The sequence below is a fragment of the Puntigrus tetrazona genome, chromosome 23 (genome assembly GCF_018831695.1).
Source record: "Puntigrus tetrazona isolate hp1 chromosome 23, ASM1883169v1, whole genome shotgun sequence".
Taxonomy (NCBI): domain Eukaryota; kingdom Metazoa; phylum Chordata; class Actinopteri; order Cypriniformes; family Cyprinidae; genus Puntigrus; species Puntigrus tetrazona.
The window spans coordinates 14,162,085-14,187,432 of NC_056721.1; the positions used below are offsets into that span (position 1 = coordinate 14,162,085).

The 25,348-nt window shown below is 37.5% G+C and overlaps 1 protein-coding gene across 1 annotated transcript in view; it reads right to left on the bottom strand.

Moving 5' to 3' along the window:
• Nucleotides 1–25,348, bottom strand: part of syt6a (synaptotagmin VIa) — a 46,165-nt gene that overhangs the window by 11,562 nt on the left and 9,255 nt on the right. Inside the window, exon 2 of the mRNA XM_043225302.1 lies at nt 7,186–7,570. Within this exon, the coding sequence (XP_043081237.1) occupies nt 7,186–7,570 (385 nt within the window). The remainder of the gene's footprint in view (nt 1–7,185; nt 7,571–25,348) is intronic.

A 25,348-nucleotide genomic window follows, 5' to 3' on the forward strand; every position in this document is an offset into this window, starting at 1 on the left:
CCGAAAGCAGTGGGAAAATCTTCAAGAGCAGCCAAATACTGAAGCTCAATTAAATATTACTCTTTAATGTGCAAATAGTACATGACAAATATCTAATTTCAAGTGGACAAGTACAGTGCTGTAATTAAGTGTGTCCTGGAACAACCCCAAATGAATCAAGTATGCATGAGCAGAATTTGTCTTGGTTCCAGGGATTATGGAGCAGCTAAACAATAAAAACTTGCCCTGAAGTGACACTAAAATACATTATTGAAGCCATAAAATAACAAAGCAGTCTCAGATGAAAGACTCCACTCTTCTCTAAATATTTATGCATCATCAGCAATATTCTTTTCAAATAGAAATATTTTTACACCTCTCTTGTCGGTGTGAGTGTTCATCTATTTAGTAATGTTTTGGGAGCTTGTGTTATGTGGTATATGTGATTTATGATGTCTTATGAGTCCTGCTGTGAATGGCCTGACAATGTGATTCATAGCATGCGTTTCCTTCAGTTTATACAATGCTGCATATTTTAATGAAATGTGTAAATGTGTATGCAGCTCTGGGTGTGCAAATGACTGCAGGGACAGGCTGAAAGTGTAGAAAAGTTGCAGAAAAAGGGAAGGATGGGATGCAGTTGAATTAACAATTAACATATTTAGAGATTTATATATTTAGGGAAAATGAATATAGGAAATACGTGGAAACATTCAGTAATTTTGTTATTGTGCAACATTGAAAGTCATGAAATGGGAAAAACAGCCCCTACCTTGGGCAAGAAGCATTCTTTTTTTTTTTTTTTTTTTTTTTTTTTTTTTTTTATTACTGTAATATATGTATACATACATGTAACTTTTTTTTTTTTTTTTTTTTTTGAACAACCACAACAACAACAACACACACACACACACACAAAAAAAAAGGGAATACACATACAAATATTATACAGAAAATAGAGGGGAAAAAAGAAAAGGAAAAAGAAAACAAAAAGAAAGGGGGGGTAATTTCTAATAAAGAAAAGGAAATTAAATAAAAAAATAAAATAAAAAAAAAGGGGGTAAATAAGGATTCTGTATCTATAATGCAGGTATGGTCTCAAAGAAGGAAAGCAGAGGATTCCACATTTTATAGAATGAATTGACAGAGTCACTGATAGAGTATTTGATTTTTTCCAAATGTAAGAAAGACATCAAATCTTTCAACCAAGAGAGATTGGGAGGGGGCATGAGGATTTCCAGTGTAACAGTATACGTCTTTTTGGCTATTAATGAGGCAAAGGCTATAATATCGGCATGGTGCTTCTTATATAAGCCATCAACAGGAGATATTCCAAAAATTGCTGTTATTGGACAAGGTATCACAGAAACACTAAGAGCTTTTGACATTGTATCAAAAAAAGAGGACCAGTAAGAATTCAGACTAGGACAAGTGTAAAATGTATGAGTATGGTCTGCTGGGGACAACAGGCATCTATTGCATCTATCATCTTCTGATAAACAGAGTTTTTTTAATTTTGCTTTAGTGAAATGGATTCTGTGAACAACTTTAAACTGAATGAGATTTAAGCGAGCACAGATACAGACAGAGTTCATTTTGGCTAAAACAGTGTCCCACAGCTCCTCGTCAATTTCCTGTTCTAACTCCATCTCCCAGGTTTGTTTGAGTTTAGAAAGAGGAAGAAGATGTGAGGACCGAAGCAGGTCATAAATGGAGGAAATGCGGTTCAGAAATTTTGGTAGCAAGAATATATCTTCAATTAAAGTATTCTTTGGCTGCTGGGGGAAAGTATCCAAATGTTTTTTGGCAAAGTCACGCATTTGAAAATAACGAAATAAGTTTGATTTAGAGATCTTATAATTACTCAACAAATCGTTAAATGACCCAAATGTGTGATCAAAGAACAGATCCCGGAACTGTATTAAACCCTTTTCATTTAGCTGTGTGAAAGTAGAATCCAAACTAGAAGGGACAAAAAGATGATTACCACAGATAGGCGCCAAAGTGGACAATGCTTTTAATTTGAAATGATTTCGGAACTGTTTCCAGATTTTTAGTGAAGAGAGTACAATCGGGTTTGTGGTGAATTTAGTGGGACATCGCAGATTGGGGTCAAAAACCAATGCGGGTAATGAGGATAATACGCAGGAATTGGCTTCCATCCGACACCAAGTGATATCTGGGGAATTACACCAAAAATATATTTTTTGGATATTAGCTGCCCAGTAATAAAAAAGAAAATTTGGAAGTGCCAGACCACCATCCTGTTTGGCTCTTTGAAGTGTTAACTTCGAAACACGTGGGGGTTTACCAGCCCAAATATATGAGGATATGATGGCATCAAGTGACTTAAAAAAGGATTTGGGGAGAAAAATAGGAAGCGTCTGAAACAGAAAAAGCATACGTGGAAGGATATTCATTTTAATTGACTCAATCCTGCCTACTAACGATAGCGGAAGATTATTCCACTGTTGAAGATCTGCTTTAATACGGTCTATTAATTTAGTAAAATTTTCTTTTTGCAAAGATTTGATAGATTTTGAGATTTGAATCCCTAAATAACGAAAACCAGTAAAAGACATGTGAAACGGAAGTAACGTCGGGGAGATTTGTTTTGCCAACGCGTTAATTGGAAAACATTCGCTCTTAGCAAAGTTCAGCCTATACCCGGAAATAGAGCCAAACTCGTTTAACAAATGCATTATGTTGTTCATACAGTTAAGAGGATCTGAGATGTATAACAAAAGGCCATCAGCATATAATGATACCCGATGTTCCTGTTCGCCTCTACTAATACCTGAAAACACTGAAGAAGATTTCAAAGCTATAGAGAGAGGCTCAATAGCCAAAGCAAAGAGGAGAGGTGAGAGTGGGCATCCTTGACGGGTACCCCAGAGAGAGAAAAAATAAGTAGACATTTCAGAGTTTGTTTTCACACATGCTGAGGGATTGGAGTACAATAAACGGATCCATGATATGAATGTAGATCCAAATCCGAAATTTTGTAGAACTGTGAATAAGTAATCCCACTCCACCCGGTCAAAAGCTTTCTCTGCATCCAGCGAAATGACCATTTCTGGCTTTGATGACCTGGATGGAGTAAAGACTACATTCAGCAGACGGCGTATATTGACGATAACTGGCGCCCATTATAAAACCAGTTTGGTCATCTGATATAATGGATGAAAGATGACACTCTAAACGTTTGGCCAAAACCTTAGCTAATAGTTTAACGTCATTATTAATTAAGCTAATTGGTCTGTAACTGCCACAAAGTTTAGGGTCTTTGTCTTTCTTTAATATTAATGAAATCAAAGCTTGGCTTAGGGATGGTGACAAGAATCCTTGGTCCAAAGAGTGATTGTACAATTCTAATAGAATGGGGATAGCTGATTAGAAAACTTTTTAAAAATTCAGTTGGGAAGCCATCCGGCCAGGGGCCTTGTTGTTTTTCATGGTTGCGATGCAAGAAGTTATCTCTTCCAAACTAAGAGGTGCGTCTAGGCTACTGACTGCTTCTGAGCTTAATTTCGAATATCTAATTGAGAGAGAAATCATGAATAGCATTAGTGTCTGAGCAAGCTTCTGATTTATATAGCCTAGAATAAAAGGAAGCAAACTCCAAATTTATTCTGACTGGATCATTGATAAGATTATTTGAGGAGTCATAAACCTGTGAGATTAATTGAGAAGCCCGCTGATGTCTGAGCTGAGATGCCATGAGACGGCTAGCTCTCTCTCCATGTTCATAGTATGTTGCTCTTGTTCGATTTAGCAGAAATTCTGCCTTATTGGTTGTCAGTAAGTCAAATTCAGTTTGTAGTTTAAGCCGCTCCGTCTCTAAAGCCGTGTTTGGTGACCTGGCATTTGATCTGTCCAACTCTAAAATTTTATCAATTAGTTTCTGCTGTTTTAATTTTCTGCATTTGGTCCAATATGCATTAAAAGAGATTATCCTTCCTCGTATGTATGCTTTGAATGTTTCCCATAGCAGTGATGGCGACACAGACTCAGATTTGTTGGTGTCCAAAAAAAAATCTATATTCTTAGAAATATATTCACAAAATTCTTTGTCAGCCAATAACCTGCTATTGAGCTTCCAATTTCCAGCATGTTTACAAGAATTTTGAGGGAACGAGAGATCCAAAATGTGTGGGGCATGGTCTGAGATAATTATTGCAGAATATTCTGTAGATTTGACTAAAGATAAAAAAGCTTTATCTATAAAAAATAATCAATACGTGAATATACATGATGGACATTCGAAAAGAAAGAAAAATCTTTTGCAGTTGGATTGAGAAATCGCCAGGGATCTACACACCCCAACTGATCCATTACAGATGAAAAGGTCCTAGACATTGAACTAGGAGCTGATATCCTTGGCTGAGAACGGTCCAAATTCGGACTAATTGTGCAATTAAGATCCCCGCCCAAAATAAGGTGGTGAGTATCTAAATTTGGAAAGTGGGAATATAGTGTAGTCATAAAGGCCGGTTATCAAAATTAGGGGCATAAACGCTACTAATATAACAGGGTCTGATATAGAGTACCTGATACTATTACGTAACGCCCACCAGGATCAGAGATTACACTGTTTGGGACAAACTTTATACGTTTGTGTATTACAATGGCAGTACCTCTAGATTTACTATTAAAATTTGAGTGAAAAACCTGACCAATCCATGGTTTACGTAATCTGTTCTGATCACACATCTTGAGGTGAGTTTCCTGTAAAAAGGCAATATCCGTGAGACATACTTTTTAAATGCGAGAAAACTCTTGATCTTTTAATTTGACCACCAAGGCCTCTCACGTTCCCAGGTAACAAATCTGATAGTATTGCAAGTAAGCCCCTCCACTTTAACTTTAGGAACACTCATTTGTTGTTGGAGAAAAACAGCACATAATGATGATAATAATGAAAATGATAAAATGAGCGAAAAAGATCTTTGAGACACATGAATAGGTGAGAGTGAAGAATAGAAAGGGAAACAACAAAAACAAAAGAAAAGAAAAAAGAAAAAAAAGAGAAAAAAAGAGAAAAACCTACTATACTTACAACTCTGAAGCTCGTCTTTTGAACATGACGAGATGCCAGAACACCCATTTACACAACCGATTAACCACGTAGAATTGTCTACTCCAAAAACTTAAATTTACACCTTGTTAAATTTTAGTGATACATGAGAAACGTAAATCTTAAACATATTAATAACGTATCCGGACGTAATTGCAATAGAACGAGAGCTTTAACTGGAAGCATTATCTCGAAGAACCGCGGTATAAACTGTACCTGTTAAAGTCATCCTTCCATCGCGGCAATACAGTTTAGTCTATAGTTCCACAGTTAGTCTGTAAATTTCTGATGATAGAACGACTCTGCTGCTTCAGGAGAATCAAAGATCCGTTCCACGCCGTTGCAGCTCACTCGAAGGCGCGCAGGGTACAGCATTCCAAACCGAACTCCTCGTTTGTAGAAAAGGCTCTTCACTTTGTTGAAAGCCGCCCGTTTCCTCGCCGTCTCTGTGCTAAAGTCCTCATACATTTTGATCTTGTGATCCTTGTAAGAGAGGTCTCTCTGCGCTTTAGCCCATGTCATGACCGAATCTTTGATGATGTAACGATGAAATCTGACAATCAGCGGTCGTGGAGGTTCGCCTCGCGAGGAGGTTTGGGTCGGAGGCTGCGATGTGCACGATCCAACTCAGGTGGTTCTGCTAGACAGTCGCCAAGAAGTTCAGAAAGCAGGTTAGTCGCAAACTCCCTTGCATTCCTTCCTTCAATACCCTCCGGAAGGCCAATGATTCGTATATTTTGGCGCTTGAGCGAGAGATCAGATCTTCTATGCTAGCCTTAAAGCGCCAGATTCTCTTTTTCCATAATTGTCATCTTCGCTTTGAAGAGTGCTGACATTATGTTCGAGTCGAGTTAACTGGTCGCTGTGCTCCGATAGGCCCGCTTCCATCTCACTGATCGTAGCTGCTTGCGTTGTCAGGGTCGCACCTATCGATTCAATTGAAGACCGGATTGGTTCCAGAGAGCTGTTTAGAAGTGTAACGAATTCTCTAGTCATGTCCTTTCTGAACCTTTCGAGCTCCTTGACTAGAGATTCGGTTGTAAGTTGCGGGGATGCGGATCCGCTATCTGCCATTTTGCTGCTTTCTTGACAAGTCTGTGCATGTTGAGTTTTGCCGCCTGTCCTCGTTGATTTACTCATTTTGCGATTATTTCGACGATGTAAAGTTTCACAAGTATAAAAACTTTCCAATCTGCTGTTAAAATCAGGTGTATTCTGATGAGATTACATGAAATAACGCGGAGCGTAGACACCGTGCGTCTCAACCCCTCATTATCAAACCGGAAGTCCCAGAAGCATTCTTTTTAAATGTATTTAATGCCTATTTGATTTTTGCAGAATATCCTAATACTTAATACTTAACTCCTATTTTTTGACTGTACTGATTGATTGAATGAGAACAAAACTAAAACTCAAGATAATGACACTATTTGATTCTACAGAGCTGATTTATAGCTGAACTGAATTTGCTTCATAAATGAATTTGGAAATACAGACAGTGCTACTGAACTGGATTATATCAGCATTAAACTGACTTGAGCTGAGTAATGAGACACCTGCCTCCTGTAGAGCTGCTTATAGCTGAATTGTTCTTGTTTCATAATTGATGAACTACACAGTTATCGAACTGAATCAACAAAACAATGACAAAAATGTATTTATAGAGCCAGAGTCGATTTTTTATATTTGGTATTGTCCTGCTTTGTATTGTTTAAACTGCTAAATAAATCATCTGTCTTGAACTGTAATAAATATATCTAAAATATATCCGATATCAATCATTAAAAAAAAAAAAAAAAAAAAAAAAAATATATATATATATATATATATATATATATATATAATAATAATATATGAAAAATATAAATATCTAACCCCAAAATATTATATCTAATAATATCTAACTATTATTATATATTTATATATTTTTGTTATATTTAAATATATTTTTATTTATTATAGCTGAGTTACCAGACAATTTTTGATAATGTCTTTTGATCAAATTCTCAGGTTGCTACAGTATCTGCTCATACAGTATATCAAAATGAAAAACAGAACCTCTGATGGGTAAGCATTATACTGAACCCAAACTTCTGAAAAGCGGTGTATGTGTAATTTGGCACTGTTACCTGGTGGATGACGCTGGCTCGGTGGTCTGTCTTTGCATGCGCTGCGTACGGCGCAGGAAGTGCTCCCTCATGGAGAGCTGCACCTCGGCAGGGATGTCGGGAGAGGTGTGACTTATTTTAACAGCTGCCTCCAGGAAGCCCATCGACGCCAAAGGATACTTTTCCTTCTCAGTCGCCATAGTGACCTCAGACGGCTGAGGACTGGGCAGAAGAGACGGTAGATGAAACGATGGGCAGTCGTCAGGCGCGAGGGCCGCAGAACTCGACGAGAGGGCTTTGTTCCTCCAAGGGACCCAGCACAGCCTCCAGGAGACGAATGCAGCGAGCAACAGCAGCGCCAAGCCACACGCTATTATCACACCGATGGGGAGGCCAACAGCGATGTCTACAGCCAGGCGGAAGCGAAGGGCCGCACAATATGGACAAACAGATGGTCGAAACAGCGAGACAGACAGAAAGAAAAGTGCATTAGAAGGGTCAAACGACTCTCATCTACGGAGCTGTTTACTGTAATCATCTGCAAATCAAACACTGCGTTTGACACCAAGCACACTCTCACAATCACGCGGAGCAGAAATGATGAAATGTAATTAAAGTTATCACAGATACAGGCCTATAATCTATTTCCAAGGGAACAATGCTTGCGGAAGATGCCGCGGCAATATCAAGCACTTTCACTTGCGAAGCTTTCCACCCATCAATGGCTCTTATGCACGTAGGCGGAAAGCAAGCTCAAACTCATTTCTTCACGATTACTGAGAATTTGCTTGCAATAGAACAAATGGACTGGAGAAGCTCCAAAACTGCTGACAAGCGGCATGTAAACATTAATTTAAAAGCAAAGGGAGACCTGTCATTTTGTGTGGGAGCTCTATAGGAATTCGGGTTATGTGGGCTTTATTTCCGACTGAGGTGTGTTTGCACAGTAAGAAATACTGATTGCATTTTTTTCTTTTAACCCAGCGCTCTCCGCCCACCGCTTCGACCGGTTTGATTTATTTGAAATAATGCATGCTAGGATCTCCCTGGGCTTCCTGAGGAGTGTACAATGTGTCCTTGCTCAAATGGAATATAAATCTCTACTGACAGTTCAAAGGGCCTGGGGCCACATCTAATTTAGAGTCTTTTAGAACTTTTGTTCTTTATTCAGTTCCTCATTTTTTGCCAAGTCGTTTGTCATTATGTGACTACTGTAAGCACACAATACAAAGCAAAGAAGACTCAAGGTCAGAATGCAGAATTGGAGAAATTAATCAAAACTTTGGGAGACATGCAGATATAAAAAACATAGTTTATAATATACCCAATAGAAAAAAATATACATATATGCGCCAATGCTGCATTTATTTGATCCAAAAATACATTAAAACAGTAAAATAGAGAAATATTATTAAAATTAAAATGCTAAAAACAGCAATATTGTGAAATATTATTACAATTCAACATAACTGGTTTCCGTTTTAGCAGAAATTTCAGCAGCCATTACTCCAGTTTTCAATGTCATCCTTCAGAAATCGCTGTAATGTTGATTTGGACATGAAGAAATCAAGACACATCCTTGTTGATTGTCTGTTTTGACTGCTTAATATTCACATGCAATATATTCCACAAAACAGTTTTAACAGAGGCTCATTTTATTTAAATGTATTTTTCCATTTTAAAAAACTCCTTCATACGTCCTGCTTTAAGGATGTTTAGATATTTGCTAGAAACAAGACAAATATACTGCTTTAATTATTTGTTTATTTTGCATTGCATCATACTGTAAGTGTTGATATAGCTTCTCTAAAGTTTCTAATAGTTTTGATGTTACAAGCCGTATTTTTGCTGAAGTTCCCTGTTTCATGTGAATAAGCTGTCTACGGTTTTCTGTAAATTCTGTAAACTGCTTTCTCTAAAGTGTCCATTTGAAGGGCTCAGGGTTTATGCCGAGTGGATATGAAATTTCTAGGTCCAGGGATTTATGTGTTCAGAGGATTTCCACATTCAGACGCTGCCGTATAGCTTCTGTTTTGTCATCCGAAATGATCCAGACTCTGAAATGTGGCTCCCGCTGGTTTGCCTCTGTTGTCTTTTGATTTCTAATAAGTTTGGCTAGCCTGCACAGCTGGACAGTCGCGATAATGTCAAGCTGACGTGGCAGTTGCGTGGTGTGGTTAAATAACAATTTTAATCATGTATAAAATTAGTGATAAAATGTATAAGAATGTCCATTTAATCCTTTTCGCATCCAAAATAAATTAAATAGCATTACCCAGTTTGAGCATTTACTGTATGCAATTTATGGTATGCTGGAAATTAAGGATAAATTGGCTGTTAATCAGCATGAAGACAGCACTACAGAAGACATGCGGCGGTAAATGCAATGTGAGCGCTGGGGTTTTCTTGCATCCATTGAGATATGGATAATGAATCTAAACAGTGTGACACTGTGACTCCCCATGGACCTGGTTGCCAGCCGGCTTGATAACCACACAATGCTGGTTATAACACTCAGTTAATGAGCCGTGCATATAATGGTTCAGAAATGTAATCAGTCATTTAAAGTGTATTTTTCCCATGCCTGAACAGGACAGAGGTCACACGTTTGAGGTGGTCGTTTGGAAAAAAACCTAACTTGTTTCGTGGACTAAAATCAAAAACTAAGGTCAATGACATGTAACATATTTTTTGTATGTTCACTACATTTTCCAAAAAGCAATTAAACACATTAGTAACTGATAAACAACAATGTTTTTAGGGAGTCATACCACATGGATTTTACTATTTATTTATACACTATACTATACCAGTGGTTCTCAATTCCAGTCCTCGCATACCCCCGCTCTGTATATTTTGCATGTCTCGCACCTGATTCTCATTATCAGCTTGTTAGAACTGAGCTCCGTGCATGACCTGTGTTCCGATCGACATTGTCCCTACACAGTGTTCATGGCTCTCTACTCCCTGAGCAGGGAAATCTGTTAAAATTTCCCCTACTTCGAAATATTCATTCATGGAGCTGCGCAATATCTTCAAACACTGAAGAGTGATATCATATAATTCTGTAAATAAATACAATTTACGTCTTGCATGCTTCAATAGCCTTTGCTATGAACTGAAATTATGGCGGAAAATCCTGTTGTCCACTTTGCAGGGCACTTTTGTTTGAATAGAACAAACATTTTAATAAGATCTTTGTAATCAAATCAACAATAATTGCTCGAATTTAAGTGTCCGACAACTAAGCAAGCCAGAGGCAATGGCGGCAAGGAACCAAAACAATCTTGGGAGAAACCAGGCTCAGTTGGGGGACCAGTTCTCCTCTGGCCAGACAAAACCAGCTCCTTATTTCCAGTTTAATTTTAAAGGCAGATATGTCAGATTGTGAAAAGGAGTTATAGTGTGTGTGTGTGTGTGTGTGTGTGTGTGTGTGTGTATCCCCCTGAGATCTAAAAATATATATTTTAATAGTTAAGTATCACATTTGCCTATTTCATCATTAATTATTTTGATTGTTATTTTAAAATGATTTACTTTAATTTCATGTTTTTGTAATTTAATTACATGTTTGCCTTTCATTAAACTCACAAACCCTTTGAAGTTGCTTTACAAACCCCAGTTTGGGAAACCTTGATGTATTAAAATGTTTAATACACTTCATGTTGTTAATTACAATGAAAGGAATAGATTTTCTCACTCTTTGTATTTTATGGTAAAAAATTATTCTGTTCAAATTAATCTGACAAACAAGATGGGTCAAAAGTAATCTAAAAGTAATCTGATTATGTAATGGATAATGTTACTGACTACAATTTTTGTCATGTAATTTGGAATCAGTAACGGATTACAATTTGTAAGCAATCTACCCCTCTCTTTTTTTTTTCTTTTTACACATGAAAGCACAGGTCAGCGGAGTAGACTGCAGCTACACATTCCAATTAGATACGCAGCCACGCTTTTATTTGTTCTCCATTTACTCTCCATATAGCTATCATCCTGAAAAAACAACCTCGTCCTCTGATGCATAATGAATCCAGCATTTATGTTTGTGGAACCTGTGTCCCATCTTATAAGCCTCTCTTGGCACTCTGCAAAATTTTCCAGCCCAGTGCTGCAGGAGCAGAGGGGAGAACATGCTGTCCTATGAGATAGCACATGAAAGGTGGGGGCTGTTAATTTCTCCCCCTCCTCCTCAGGCACAGGGTTCACCAGGGTTGAGCCATGTCTGGAGCACATGAGTAATATCAGGAGGCCCACAAATTCAATTAAGATTTGTTTTGAAACTGAGTCAGAGCACAAACTGGGGCCCGAGGGTTTTCCTTCAAATGTCTTCCATGTAACCTGGTTTCCATAGAAACCCAGCTATAAGACGCGATGCGTGCCCTGTCAGCTCTTATCATCGAATCCTGAGCAAAAACAAAAAGCTTTGTTGTGCGCTCAAAGGACAGCATGAAATGAAGAATTAATGTCCGAGGACATAAAACGCCAGGCGACAAACAACAACATTAAGGGGTCATCTGAACCTTGAAATACGCCAATTAAATCATGGTCCTTCTGTTAATTACTGGGTAAAATTGCAACAGAACGGACAACTGGACTAACACTTGCTAATTTACCCACACACAAAGCACAATCAGGAAGATGGGGATGCTGTGTGTTAACCCAACTCAGTGGCCCTCAATTACACAGTCTCTCTTCCTCCCACGCATCTCTGACAGCTGATATTTTCAGGACAATGGGAGCACACTGATAGGAACTGGCATCACAATCAGTGGCCACCATTAGCGAGAGCTCAGAGGGTTTGTCATATCATGCCTTTGAACTAGATCTGCATCCCCATGTGAACACATTTACATTTAATATTGATGCTGGAATCCGTGGAAGAATGCATCGCAAAGTGTAAATCTGTCTCCTATAGGGTCTATTACCAGAGGATGTATGCAAATATAACCACAGAAGGTCTCAAGCCTCCGAGTCCACCGAAGCCTTGCTACGTTTTTCAAGATCAATTACATCGGCTTGAATAAATCAATGTGACAGCTCAGTAAAGAGCGCTCTGTGATTTTTAGTAACAGTATTATACACACTATTGTTCAAAAAGAATTTTATTAACTCTTTTAATCAGTAAGGATGCCCTAATAATGTATGTAATAAGAATTATAATTTTACCATTATATACATTAAAAATAAATCCTGTTTAAATGTAAGCATATTTGAATGATTGATCTGGAATAATTGTGTGGGGAAAAATATGTAAAAAAAGACTGTTTTTACTGTATTTTTATATATATCTTTATTTGGGTGTAAGAGACCCACTAACCTCACACTTTTAGTATTTTTTTAATTATTAATATTAAAAATGAAGCCAATTATGAACCACTAATTTACAAATATTTATTATATATAATTTCTTCAAATATTGTAATAAACTAAATATTTTTACATTATAATAAAATATAAAACTAGTGAAAATCTGATCAAGCGTTTAAAATGAGAGAGAATACAGGACAAGAGTGAATAGGACAAGTGTAAAAATCAAGGTGCAAGCCTTGAGGACATTCTTCAGTTGGTTGCTTCACAGCATAAATCACAGCACATGATGCTGCATGACATCCCAGGATTTTTAGGGGGAGCTTTTCTCCTCGCTTCTTCACAGAGCAAAATATCGGCTCTGCAAGTAAATCTCCATGCCACATCCGGGCCATTTTTAGATTGCTCTATTTCATAGCTCCTTCTCCACTGCAATCTCAAATCCCCTAATTCCCTGGATCTCCAAATGGCGGAGCGCCACAGCAAACAAAGCCGGGGTTCTCAAACTGAAGGACTGCTGGGAGCAATGCAGAATTCATACGCTATAAGACTTTGGGAGGTAAACAGGCTCTTGATGAGCTTTAGGCACATATTCATAAATTCATTGTAAAACCGTCTGAAGCATCTGGACAATGTTCTTAGCAATGACACACAGTCCCAGAGCTCGACAGACTCCAAGAAGACTTGGAGAAGAGATTTTTTTCCATGTAAGTGAAAGTGATCTGAGGAATATCTTGCTCGTACGAGACTGAACCCAAGGGACTAAGAAGAGACCCGCAAGTCTATCATCAAAACCTTTGAAAGCTCAGAACTCCACAGACACAGTTTCTTAAAGATAATGATAACCAAGAGACAACGAAAATGCTATATTCACAGAATCATACTCAAACACACTAGAGAGACAGGCAGTGATTTTGGAATTTAGCCTTGAATAAAACATTTGGTGAAACATCAAGGAGATTTTTTTTCCCATTTAAGCATAGAGAATTATGGAAAAATGGAGAAAGGAAAAAACAGAAGGGGAAAAATGTAGGTATATAGCTTCTATATGCATAAAAGTTAAAGGTAAATAACATATCATATCATATATAATCACCTTATATCACATGAAAGCAAGTTGTCAGGAACTAGTGAAATGCTTCTGCTGTGAGCATGTAAGAAATACTGCTGCTGCACATATAACATAACCCCATATGAAATATGCATGAACCCCCCCATAGCAGATCTATACAGGTGGAGCTGGGGAAGGTGGAGGTTTCTGAAGCGCACTGCAGCTACTACAGTAAGCATTGGACAAGTATTTGAATGTTGGGCAGCGAGCTCACCGGCTGCTGATACAAAAAGAACCAATCAGCTGTGCCTTCTAGAGTTTCATGACAAAACTTTAGATATATATAAAGAATGTGCAGTCTCATTTTTTCACAAATGGGAAAAGCACATCACACAATATAGCAGAATAAGTTAACCATGTAAATCAAGACCTAGTCACCAACATGTGTCATTTAAATGTGATTGTGACAAACAGTTTCAGGAATTCGTTCATCCTCATTCAAGATAGGATTTGGTCTTAGATGGCAAAAAAAGCACCTCAGAGGCATTGCAAGTGAACAGACGTCCTTGAAAGGACTTTCCAACTATTTGACTTTGTACGTTTTCCCTAGTAAACCTCCAGGGCGCAAGGGAAGCACACAAATTGTTTGTGAATTGAATCCTGTTGTTAGAAGAGCTTGTCAATCTAGCCATAAAAATGCAGATTACGAGAAATGCATGTTTTCTACTTCTTCACTGAAAACTTTTGAGTGACAACATTTGGAAGTGGCAACAATTTAGAGAAAAAAAATGAAAGGAATAGTCGTGGGTACAGTGGAAAGATGTGTGAAGCGAATCATAATGTTAAGTCTTGCCGTAGCCAGTCCCATGACAACGCTAAGTAATCTGCTCACCTCCTACCTGAATGTCTCACAGGATGGTTCCCATGGCTTACCAACAGACTGCATGCACACACACGCTATTAAATTCCTGAACTCACATCCTTTATTCGACACAGCTTGATTGTCTGAAGTGTTTATCGATCTGATTCTACCACACAGACCTCTGTGCGAAAGGTGTAACAAATCACATACAGCTGCTGTGCACCCTCACATCCACATTGCCCTATTAGCAATAACATGCCAGTGCAGATCATTTCAACAGTAGCCAGGTGTTTATCTGACAACAAATGATAAACCGGCTGTCCGGTATCTTAAAAGATGCTCACATGTTTATCTATCGCGTTGAGTATTTAATACTGCATGTGAAATCCTTTACTATTGTACATAGTAAAATATGCCTTATTAAATGTGATCATGTAGAACTATTTATTTATTAACATTGAGATAATACTAAATCAAACAAATAAATAAATGCTCATCTTTTGAACTTTCAGTTTATCAAGAAAATGTCAGTATCACAGTTTCAACAAAAATATGAAGCAACTTGACTGACACTGAAGACTGAAATAACCGGCTGCTGAAAATTCAGCTTTGCCTTCACAGCAATAAATGCTTTTTAAAATGTATAAAATTGTCATAAGAAAATGTATTCATATTTTAAATTATTACTGAAATATTAAATATTTTACTATATTTTTTGAACAAATAAATGTTGATGAAGAGGCCTTAAAAACAAAATGAAATAAATAATAAATTCTGACACCAAACTTTTGAAGAGCGCACTTTACAAGACATCTTATTACAGGCCAGCACCAAAATAGGAAAAACTGAGTTCTAGTGACACTATGTGTCTCCTTTGTGTGTTTCTGTCTCACTACCAAAGACAAAAAAATCTATATTAAACTGGCATATGCTATACTATATAACACTGAGCTCACTATAACACCAACACTTGCACATCATTATTTCAGTTAGGAAAAAAATATTATGACAGGCTCAGCCTTTTTACTCAAGTAGCTAATGGGGTGAGGCTGCAGTATTTATATTCAGGTCTTTGCATACATCTACATTTAAAACAACCGTTTCGGAAGAGAAAATTAATTCTTATGACTAATTTAAACCCTGGTTGATATGTAAAATAATCATCATGTTTATTTTTGGAGATTGTATTATAATACACCCACTTGTGCTTTTATATCAACAGAAAACACACTAATTGGAATAACAGAAGAGCGGGGGGCAGAAGGAATAAAACATCAATGAACATTTTTTATGCTCTGCCTTGATATACCAGCCATAACCAGGACAGTCTCATAAGAGAACTGTCATTGTAATGACTTTTATCCAGCAACCACCAACCGTGTCGGTCATGTGAAGTCTTATCCTCAGTGCAAAGGATTCCTTTGCACAATTTAGAAAACATGTCAAACATGGAAATAAATTCAAGCACAATCTATTTTTTTTGTTACATTTTATTTAATTGTAATATTTTACATACATACACGTGACCCTGGACCATAAAACCAGACTTCAGTCTCACAGATATATTTGTGCTGAATGCATTGTGGTTCAAAATTATAGAATTTTCCTTATGCCAGAAAACATTAGGATATTAAGTAAAGATAATTTTTGTATACATATTTCCTACCATAAATATAGTTAGACTTAACTTTTGATTTTGCTACTAACTTTTGCACAACTTTAAAGACAATTTTCTCAAAATGTGGATTTTAATCACACCCTGAGACTCTAGATTTTCAAATAGATCCATCTCAACCAAATATTGTCCTACAAAGCTTATTTTTTCAGCATTCAGAAAACGTATAAATCTCAATTTCCAAAAAATTTACCTCATGACTGGTTTTATTGTCCAGGGCCATACGTCTATTAAACTCATTTTTAACATTATGAATAAACTACCTTTTTGGTACCTTTGACCAAAAAAAAAAAAAAATCATCTGTATTTAAAAAAATGATTTTCTGTAGAAAACAAAAAAAACATACGAGTTCGAAGTTTTGGTGGTGCGGTTTAAACATTTTGTCACTTTTCTTAAAATAGTGTGTTGCAATACTGACAGCAGACATTTCACACAAACAAAACTGAGACAGATGGGCTCAACAAACAATTATTTTCTTTTTTCTTTTACGAAAAAGTACAATTACGCGTATGTGACATTTGACAGTTGACTGAGTTTGTTATGCTTATTTTTAGCGCAGTGGATTCAGGTGTGCCAATTAACTGTGTGGGCAGGCAATAAAAGAGCTGCTGTCTGTCTCCACTGTCCACTGCAGCATTTACAATCCTCTATAATAACTGAACCCATCCCACATATCTTCCTATTACGCATATCCTGGACTTTAATTGGTTCTATCAAGAGCGATATATACCTAATTTATAGATCTTTCATGGAGAGCAAAAACACATCCTAGAAATCATGGAGGCAGATGCCTTCTGATGGACACCAGGAGCGTTATATGAGCGCGGGAAGATTTATGCGACATGGAAAACGTAATAAAGTTTTGTAGGATTTGGCCCGTGCGTCTCCTGCCGGTTTATAGCTGCTTTCTTCTGAACACGTATCACAACAAATTCAGCAGGGATTCATTTCTTAGCTGTAAAATTAGATTAGGCTCATTTAATGTTTCACTTCTTTTTACTACAGCTGGCATTAAAATGGTAAGCCCTGTCTGTCCAAGGAAAAAAAAAGAAAAAAAGCCTATTATGTCTGATTTACTCTTGACACGTTATTGCTAAAATGAGTCATGATTCTGCCAGCCTGATCTTGTGAAAGTTGCTGTTTTATAAAAATATGGAACATGGGTAGATGCTTTTATTTAGCATTTGATTGAATCCCAGAGAAAAAGTGTGTGAACCAAATTGAAAAGCCAAGCTATTGTGTTTAGCCATTAATATCATGTGTCAGACGGGCTTCTTGGCAGAGATAGATATTTTATGTAAGCAAAAAAAAAAAAAACACGAAAGAGAAACATTTAGTATGTTGGAAGGAAACAATAATGGTAGGCAAAATATTAAGCATCAAACGAATGATGGTTAGTGCTTTTTGGAAGTTAAATTTGTAGCGCTTAATCATAACATAAACAATGAAAAAGAATATAGTGTAAAATATGATTATATAAAAAAATAATTTTATGATTTTAAATGATATTGTACACACACACACACACACACACACACACACACACACACACACACACACACAAACACGGATTTTAAAAGTTGAAGAAACTAGAGTGTCAGTAGAAGGTAATATCAAAGCTTTTCACATCCTTTCTTGTCAAAACTGTCTATGTTCATTACTCACAACCGACCAACCTCAGGCCTGCACTGGATCAGGGCTTGTTTGAAGGTTAAGCAGACAGTTGTTGCAGATATAAACCTCTGTAAATAACATTAATGCTTTTTGTAAATTGCTGACTAATCAGTTGCCTTGATAGCTCAGGGCCTTGGTTCCTTCTGGCCTTTGGCCTGTGACATGAAATAAACATCATGTCAGCACTATAGAGAGAGCAATGCATCACTTCACTGATCCTTGACTTGACAGTGGCATGACAGCGGGAGTCACGGGGCTGTTGGGCGAAACATCACACAGCATTAGGACTGATGAGAAGTGTGTGTGTGTGTGGGGGGGGTCTATTTTGCACATTTTCAGTGTGGAATAAAAACGGGAAAAATAATCATATTTCAGGTAATGCATCAAGCCTGGGTTCAGGTTTAAAGGCATATGCAGTTCACCCTAATTTCTGCCATTATTTGCTCACATGGATTTTCTGTGAAACACAAGAGTATTGAAGAACCCTTCACACTGTAGATCGTTTCAATATAATGACAGTTTGGATTGATGTGGCATTGGACTACAAGACGCCCAAGAATCGATGACATTGAGATTATTGATGTGCCATTGAATGTGCCATGTCTTAGGATGTAAATAATTTTAAAAATCAACTATTTTCCAATATATTTCCAGTAGCAATCTACTTGTTAAACAAAAAACGCTGTCTCGGTTTTTAATGTCTGAGCTGAAGGAATTATTAGGAATTATCTCTTGTTCATTTTAGTTATTCGCTTCAAATTAACTTACATTTATTCACATGCAGCATAATTCTACTCCATTCTAGGGAATCTCTTCATTCAGGCAATTTATTTATTTAAAAAGTTTAACTAAATAAATTCATTAATTAACAGGTGTATGTTATAATTGACCAGTGTTGTTATTGTTTTCTTAATGAAAACTAATAATACTCACAATAAGGTTTATTAATGAATGAAATTAATAAAAGTGCATCTGCTTATTATTAGTTCATGTTAGGTTTAACAGGTTTAACATTAACAGATAACTGAAGATTTTAATAATGAATTAGTAAACATTCATATTAATATTTAATAATTAATAATTAACAAATGAAACCGTTTTGTAAAAACACTATTGAACAAATGGCGGAAAAAATTATTACATAAAAACTGAAATAAATTATGTTTAACTTTAAGTACTACATTTTGTAAAACTAAAACTAAATAAAATAAAAATAAAAATAAATATAAATATTTTAAAAAGCTATTAAAATGACAAAAGCGCATAATGAAAGGATAACTAAATGAAAGCTAAAAATATAAAAAGGAAACTCATTCAGAACATTGATAAATACTGTTAATGTAACAGTTTTTGGCCTGGTTATTAAATTAACGTTTTATTATATTTTTGTTATTAAAAATCATTTGAAGAAAATGTCACCCTGAATTACTAAGCTATCTTTTTTAAAAACCTGTATAAAGAAAAAAAGCACTGTTCTCACACTGCTCTGTGCAACATTTACCTCGACACATTAAAGTTTGATTTGCTGATCCTGATCAACTGTGAAGAAACGTGGCGTTTACTGGCCACAGGATGTTCTTCACATGGGAGATAGCTTTACAGAAACTGTTCAAGCTGAAGTGTTTGGATTTGACAAGTGTCCTTAGTGTTGCTTGAGGGAGAATTTCCCATTAAAATAACATGAGGAATTAATACTGCATGGGTAAATTATTGACAGAACACACTACAAACTACTGTAGCACACAAAGGGATACACGGAGCTTTCTGTGAGCGTGTGTGACTATCATAAAAATGAGATCCATTGAAGTTAAACAGCCTGCAGCTGCTCTCCTAATCTCATAGAAGCACAATATCTGCATCTCTGTTTACATTTTACTGTTATTTTCAATATTTTCAACTCAAAAGTGTAGACCTTTTCTGATCCAGAGTAAGACCCCTGGGGAAGACCGCTACTGTGTTTTACAGTCATAAAACAGACTGCTCCTTTACTGGTTCTCTGGGGATCACACACACACACACACGCACACACTCACACACACACACACTCACACTATAAGCACATCTCACACCTCACCACTCACATTTGCCACCTGCCAGTACAGACTTTACAAGTTACAAAATCTGCAGCGTCTCACTTGGTTCACACATCCAGCTGTTGCATGGGAATTCTTTACAGTTTTGTCTCCAGTGACATTTGTGAAGCCCTAAAGCATCCTGCAGGGCCAGAACCGTTGGGTAACCTCTCTCTTGACACCGTCAGCTCATGTGTAATGTTGTTAACGCCTGTTTACAACAAGTCAGATACAATGATACTCAGCAACAGCAAACAAACTATGTACATCAAGTACAATAAAGAATTAGCGACATGGCAAGGGAGTTTTTTGGCACGCAAACAATAAAAACATATTAACTTGGCATCTACGTGAAAAAATACAGATTATTGCAATATGCTAATCTGATCTAAAATAGGATATACATTAGCATTCCAATTCCTCTCACTGGTATTTACACTTATTACTGGACACAATTGTTTTTGTGCCATAAATGTCATGTGACTAATCACTCTCTAGAGCTGCAGGAAAAATGATGTCATTACACCACTAATGGTACATCAACAATCACAAACCCTTTTCTGGTAACTACCCTGAGCTGTAATGTGAAAGACGGCAGACAGGGAAAAATACAGTCCATTTCACTCTATAAGGGGGTAGTTTATCCTCATGTCATTCTCAACTACTTCTTCAGGAGAACATCAAAAATGATAGTTTGAAGAATGAACAGACAACTGTTTTGTCAGCCATAAAATGACAAAAATAACACTGGAGCCAGCTAACTTTCATTTCACAAACACACACAAAAAAAGCCATTTTCAGTGAGGTCACTGATGTGTACAATAATTGCAGTGTTTCTGAAATTTCCAAGCACGCTTTGTCACAGAAAACATGTACATATGAAATACGTATGTATTTAACATTTTTAAATTAAATGTAATAAATTAAATGTATTAAATATCAGTGCTGGCATTTTTTTATGATTCAGAATGTATTAAACAGTTGCAAAACAACTGCTACATACATCAGTTTTTTATGTAAATTAGATTAGAAATTTAACTAAAAAATAGAAGGGTGCGACTTTAGCTTTGCAAAAGGATGCTACATAAAACGTATGTGGAAAGCAAATTCACTATCTGGCAGCAGGTGACGCTTATGGACCAGCAATGATCCAGCGTTTCCTCCGTTAACGCTATAAACAAAGCAGCATGTCGCTTATTAACAGTACTTTAGTATGCATTATACAGATGTAAGATGAAAAGAAAATACCATCCAAACGTTTCCGAAGACCCTCAGAGGTCCATTTATTTAAACCCCCACCCCAATTCAGTATTTAGGGTTTTCCTCCACCATTTTACGTTTTGAAAACAGTGATCTTGCTATGCTTGCCACAGTGTCTTTGCATTCATCTTTAGCATCTCTGGCTTCTGTTAATGGCTGTTTACAGTTGATTTACCAAGTAAAATAATTTGTTGTGTGTTATTAAAGGCTTAGTTCACTCCAAAATGAAAACTCTCTTCGGAATACAAATTAAGATATATATTTTTTTTAAATCAGAATGTTCTCTGACCCTCCATAGCAACACAACAGAAATTTTCCCAGGTCCAGAAACATAGTAAATACATCGGTAAAATAGTCCATATGATATCAGTGGCTCAACTTCAGTTTTGCGATACTATGAGAATACTTTTTTTTGCACAAAGAAAACTAACATTTTATATTAACTCAACCATTCTTTTCCCCCGAGTTACATCTTCCACCATTTTAGAAAGTATCACAACACATGCGCTTTCCTCTAAGCGTAAACAACGTCTTACTACTTACCATGTGTGAGCTTTCCCCCCGAACGTATACAATGCTGATTATGTCAAATACATTTTAAATAATCACCACGATGCTGGAAGATGTAATTCACATGGGCTGTTTTCATAATGTATTTACTATGTTTCTAGACCTGGGAACATTTCAGTTGTGTTGCTGTCTATGGAGGGACATATAGCACTCCCATTTCTTATAATAAATATCTTAATTTGTTTTCGAGGATGAATGAAGGTCTTATGGGCGTGGAACAACATGAGGGTGAGTAATTAATGGCAAAATTTTCATTTTGGGATGAACCCTTTAATAGTTTATGTGTATGCAGTTATCAAGGAACTCCTCTAAATTCCTCAGGCACTATTTGTCACCACATAATATGACAAAACAAGTACTATATCAGACTGAAATATTAACAATAAAATATACATATAACAGCTGGTGCTAATGCAGACATGCTAACTAGCATGCTTTCTTCTATGTAAGAAGATTGTTTATTTCTGTGGGCTGCAAATGTTCTGTCTTAAAAATCTTTCAGACATATTTTGAATAAGCCATAGGAGAAAAACTGAAAGTGAAGGCAGGGATAGAAAGTGGAAAAAGACAGCAAAAGAGATGCAGAAACAGAAAAAAACCCTGTAGTCAGGCTAATCAACCCCCATCATGTCAGTGAAGTGTGTTAATCTGCACATGATCTGCCCTGTGATCACTAAGCGTCTGCACACACTGCAGCAATAAGATGGTCTTCAAACTGACGGCATGAAACAAGTGGGTAAGTGACACCGCAGACATGCACAGCATTACAAAACACAGAATACAGCCGTGAGGCGCAGATCCACGCTGTTCCACCATCAGCACCTAAAACACTTTCTTCATGCATAATGCAACACTATTGATTTATGATAGTGCTGTATATTTGGTAGGTGATAGAGCCAAAGTTTGCTCACTCTTACTGCACTGCTGCACTGGCAGAGCAGAATTCTCTCTCTCTCTGTGGAACGAGGGTGTGCCGGTGCCGGCGCTGTGCTTCACAGATGGACTGACATATTTACGAGGGGTTTCCAGCAGGGTGAGACACCGAGACTTGCCCCCAGTTGATGAGGCTGAGTTATACCAAACCTGACATCTACCCCATGCACTGTTCTTGAACTCAATGCGCTGCTAGGATCCCTGTGCAGCAGGTAGGATTGGAGGAGGCTTATGTACCCTGCAGCCATGATTGCTCACTTACACACACACACAAACAAACAAACACACAAAGTGATACATGATCACAGTCGCTGTTATGCGCAGCTGAGCACAATTCACCTGCCAGACTACGAGATCAGTATGTATTCTGCCGGCAGATGGAAAGAACTCATAAAAGACAGAAAACAACAACACAAAACGCACAAAGAGGACGTGGTGTGGGCAGAAACCCCTTTGATTAAATATTTACAAAGGCTTTTGAAAGGGCAAGGGATAAAAAAACAAGCACCTACAGTGCCACTCAGTCATCGTCTGCTTTCAAAGTGTTCACGTTCAACCGGAGAGATAAAATAAAAGCGATAAAGAGCGCACGAGCAACTGCATCCCCTCTTTGATGTGATGGACGCTGCTACACGTGCACAGACACACACACACATAGTAAATGCGCACATTGATACACCTGCTGGAAAATCCATTTTAAGTGTGTAAGCTAGTCTTTAGCTAGTCTAAACAGTCACCACGCTTCAGCCTGACCACCTTGAGCTATTTTTTGTTGTTGTTTAAGATCTTAAGAGACCAGGTAAAATCTACCATAAAAGCATTTAAAGGTAGATTCAGCTAGCATAATCAAAATATTCCAGCAGGAACTACTTCAGACAGTTGTAAAATCAAAGCAGCACGTGTATAGGAAGCCTCTTTGTTTCAGCATGCCCATGCAACCTGTTTCTCCCTTGAAGCACAAACCCATTCACAAGCTGTTCAAACAAATGCAAACTACTCTAAAAAGGTCCAACATTTTTGTACTCACCAACACTTGTTTCTTCCTTCTCACACTTTCCCCCTCTCTCTCTCTCCTCCTGTGATGCTTACGCTCGGCAGCGCCCAAGCAGAATGAGCCTCCACCGCGCTTAAGAACCCAGTTTCTATGGCAGTCAGAGCAAGCCAGTCAGCAAGATACGGCGAAAGGCTGGGGGCAGATCCCTCACTGAGCTCTACGCACACTTACAAACACTCCACACTCCCATAATCCCAGTGGTGTTGCACCGTACGGCGCAATACACAACACGCAGGGCACAGACCTCTGTCACAGGGGCAGAGATGTAAAACACCAGAGAAACAGCTGTGATCCAAGTAAGTAGAATAACAAAGCAGCGGTGCTGCATAACTTTGATGCATGCATATTAATGAGGCAACCTCATGAATATCAAACATATTTTGTGAATGCAGGAGATCGATTGAGTTTAGGACGTGTCAATGGATGAAAAGGAATGATTATGCAGTTTGGACTGATTAAAGAGAGCCGTGACAGCTGCAAAGATGGATGGATAGAGAACATGTGTGAGACACGCCACCTTTTTAATATTCCAATGGCTGCATTTCACCTCAGCCTCAGGCTGCCGCGTCCACGGTGGGTTTTGAACCACACTGCAGCACTAACTTCACCCGAGCTGGAGAGATAGCGGTTCCCCCCTGCCTCGCTCCGTCTAGATTACCATCACCCTATCAGCTGCATTCAGCTGAGCACAGTCAATGAGGAGAGCAGTCAAACCCTGGGACCACTTTCCTCCCGCTGCTATCTTCTGCACCAGGGCGCACCTCGTGCTTCTCAAACTGGAACCATTACAGCAGCCCTAAAGAATGAGAGCTATTTTGATTCACATAATGTATGCAACGCTACACAAGAGCCCCTGAGTAATTTCAGCAGCACTGTGGTGTAAAATTGCCTTTTCTTTCAGCTTTTTTTGCAATTACCAAATAGATTTTTCCTTAATTTGTAGCTTAATTTAGAGAGGAAAAAGGGTGTCTGCTTAGCCTAAAAGAATTGTTATTGTGAAATCAGGGCATGTCCTCGGTTTTATATAAAAGCAGAGTTCAGCCAAACATGGAAATGACTCTCATTATTTTCTCACCCCTGTGTCATTCAAAACCCACTTGTTTTCTTTTCTTCGGTGGATCATAGACATTTTAGATGTCTAACAGAGCACTTTTATGGAGCATATATCATTTTAGGAACTTAAAAGCTACAGCCAAACATGGAAATCACTAATTTTATCACCTTTCTGTCATTCAAAACTTACTTGATTTACTATCTTCTGTGGAACACTGAAAAGACATTCAAAAACACACTTTTGTGGTGCTTTGGTGCTTTCCAGCTTGAAACTATTTAAAGCCTTTTTTGTTCCACTTAAGAAAGGAAAAAAGTCTGTTTGGGTTGATATGAATGTGGGTAAATGACAGAATTGATTTCATTTCCCTTCATTTGTGGCTCCGTTTACAAAGGAAAAAGGTGTCTTCTTATTTTAAAATAAAGTTATTGTGAATTCATGGCATGTCCTCAGTTGTATCTAAAAGGGGAATTCAGCCAAACATAAAAATGACTGTCATTTCTCACACATGTTATTCAAAACCCATTTGATTTACTTTTGTGGAAAAAAGAAAATAGAGTGTAATGTTACACTTATAGTGTCTTTTTCAAGTGTCTTGAGAAGTTTGCATGGAAAAAATGTAGTAGCACAACTATATTTCACATTTTGCGCTGCACTATTTGGAATGA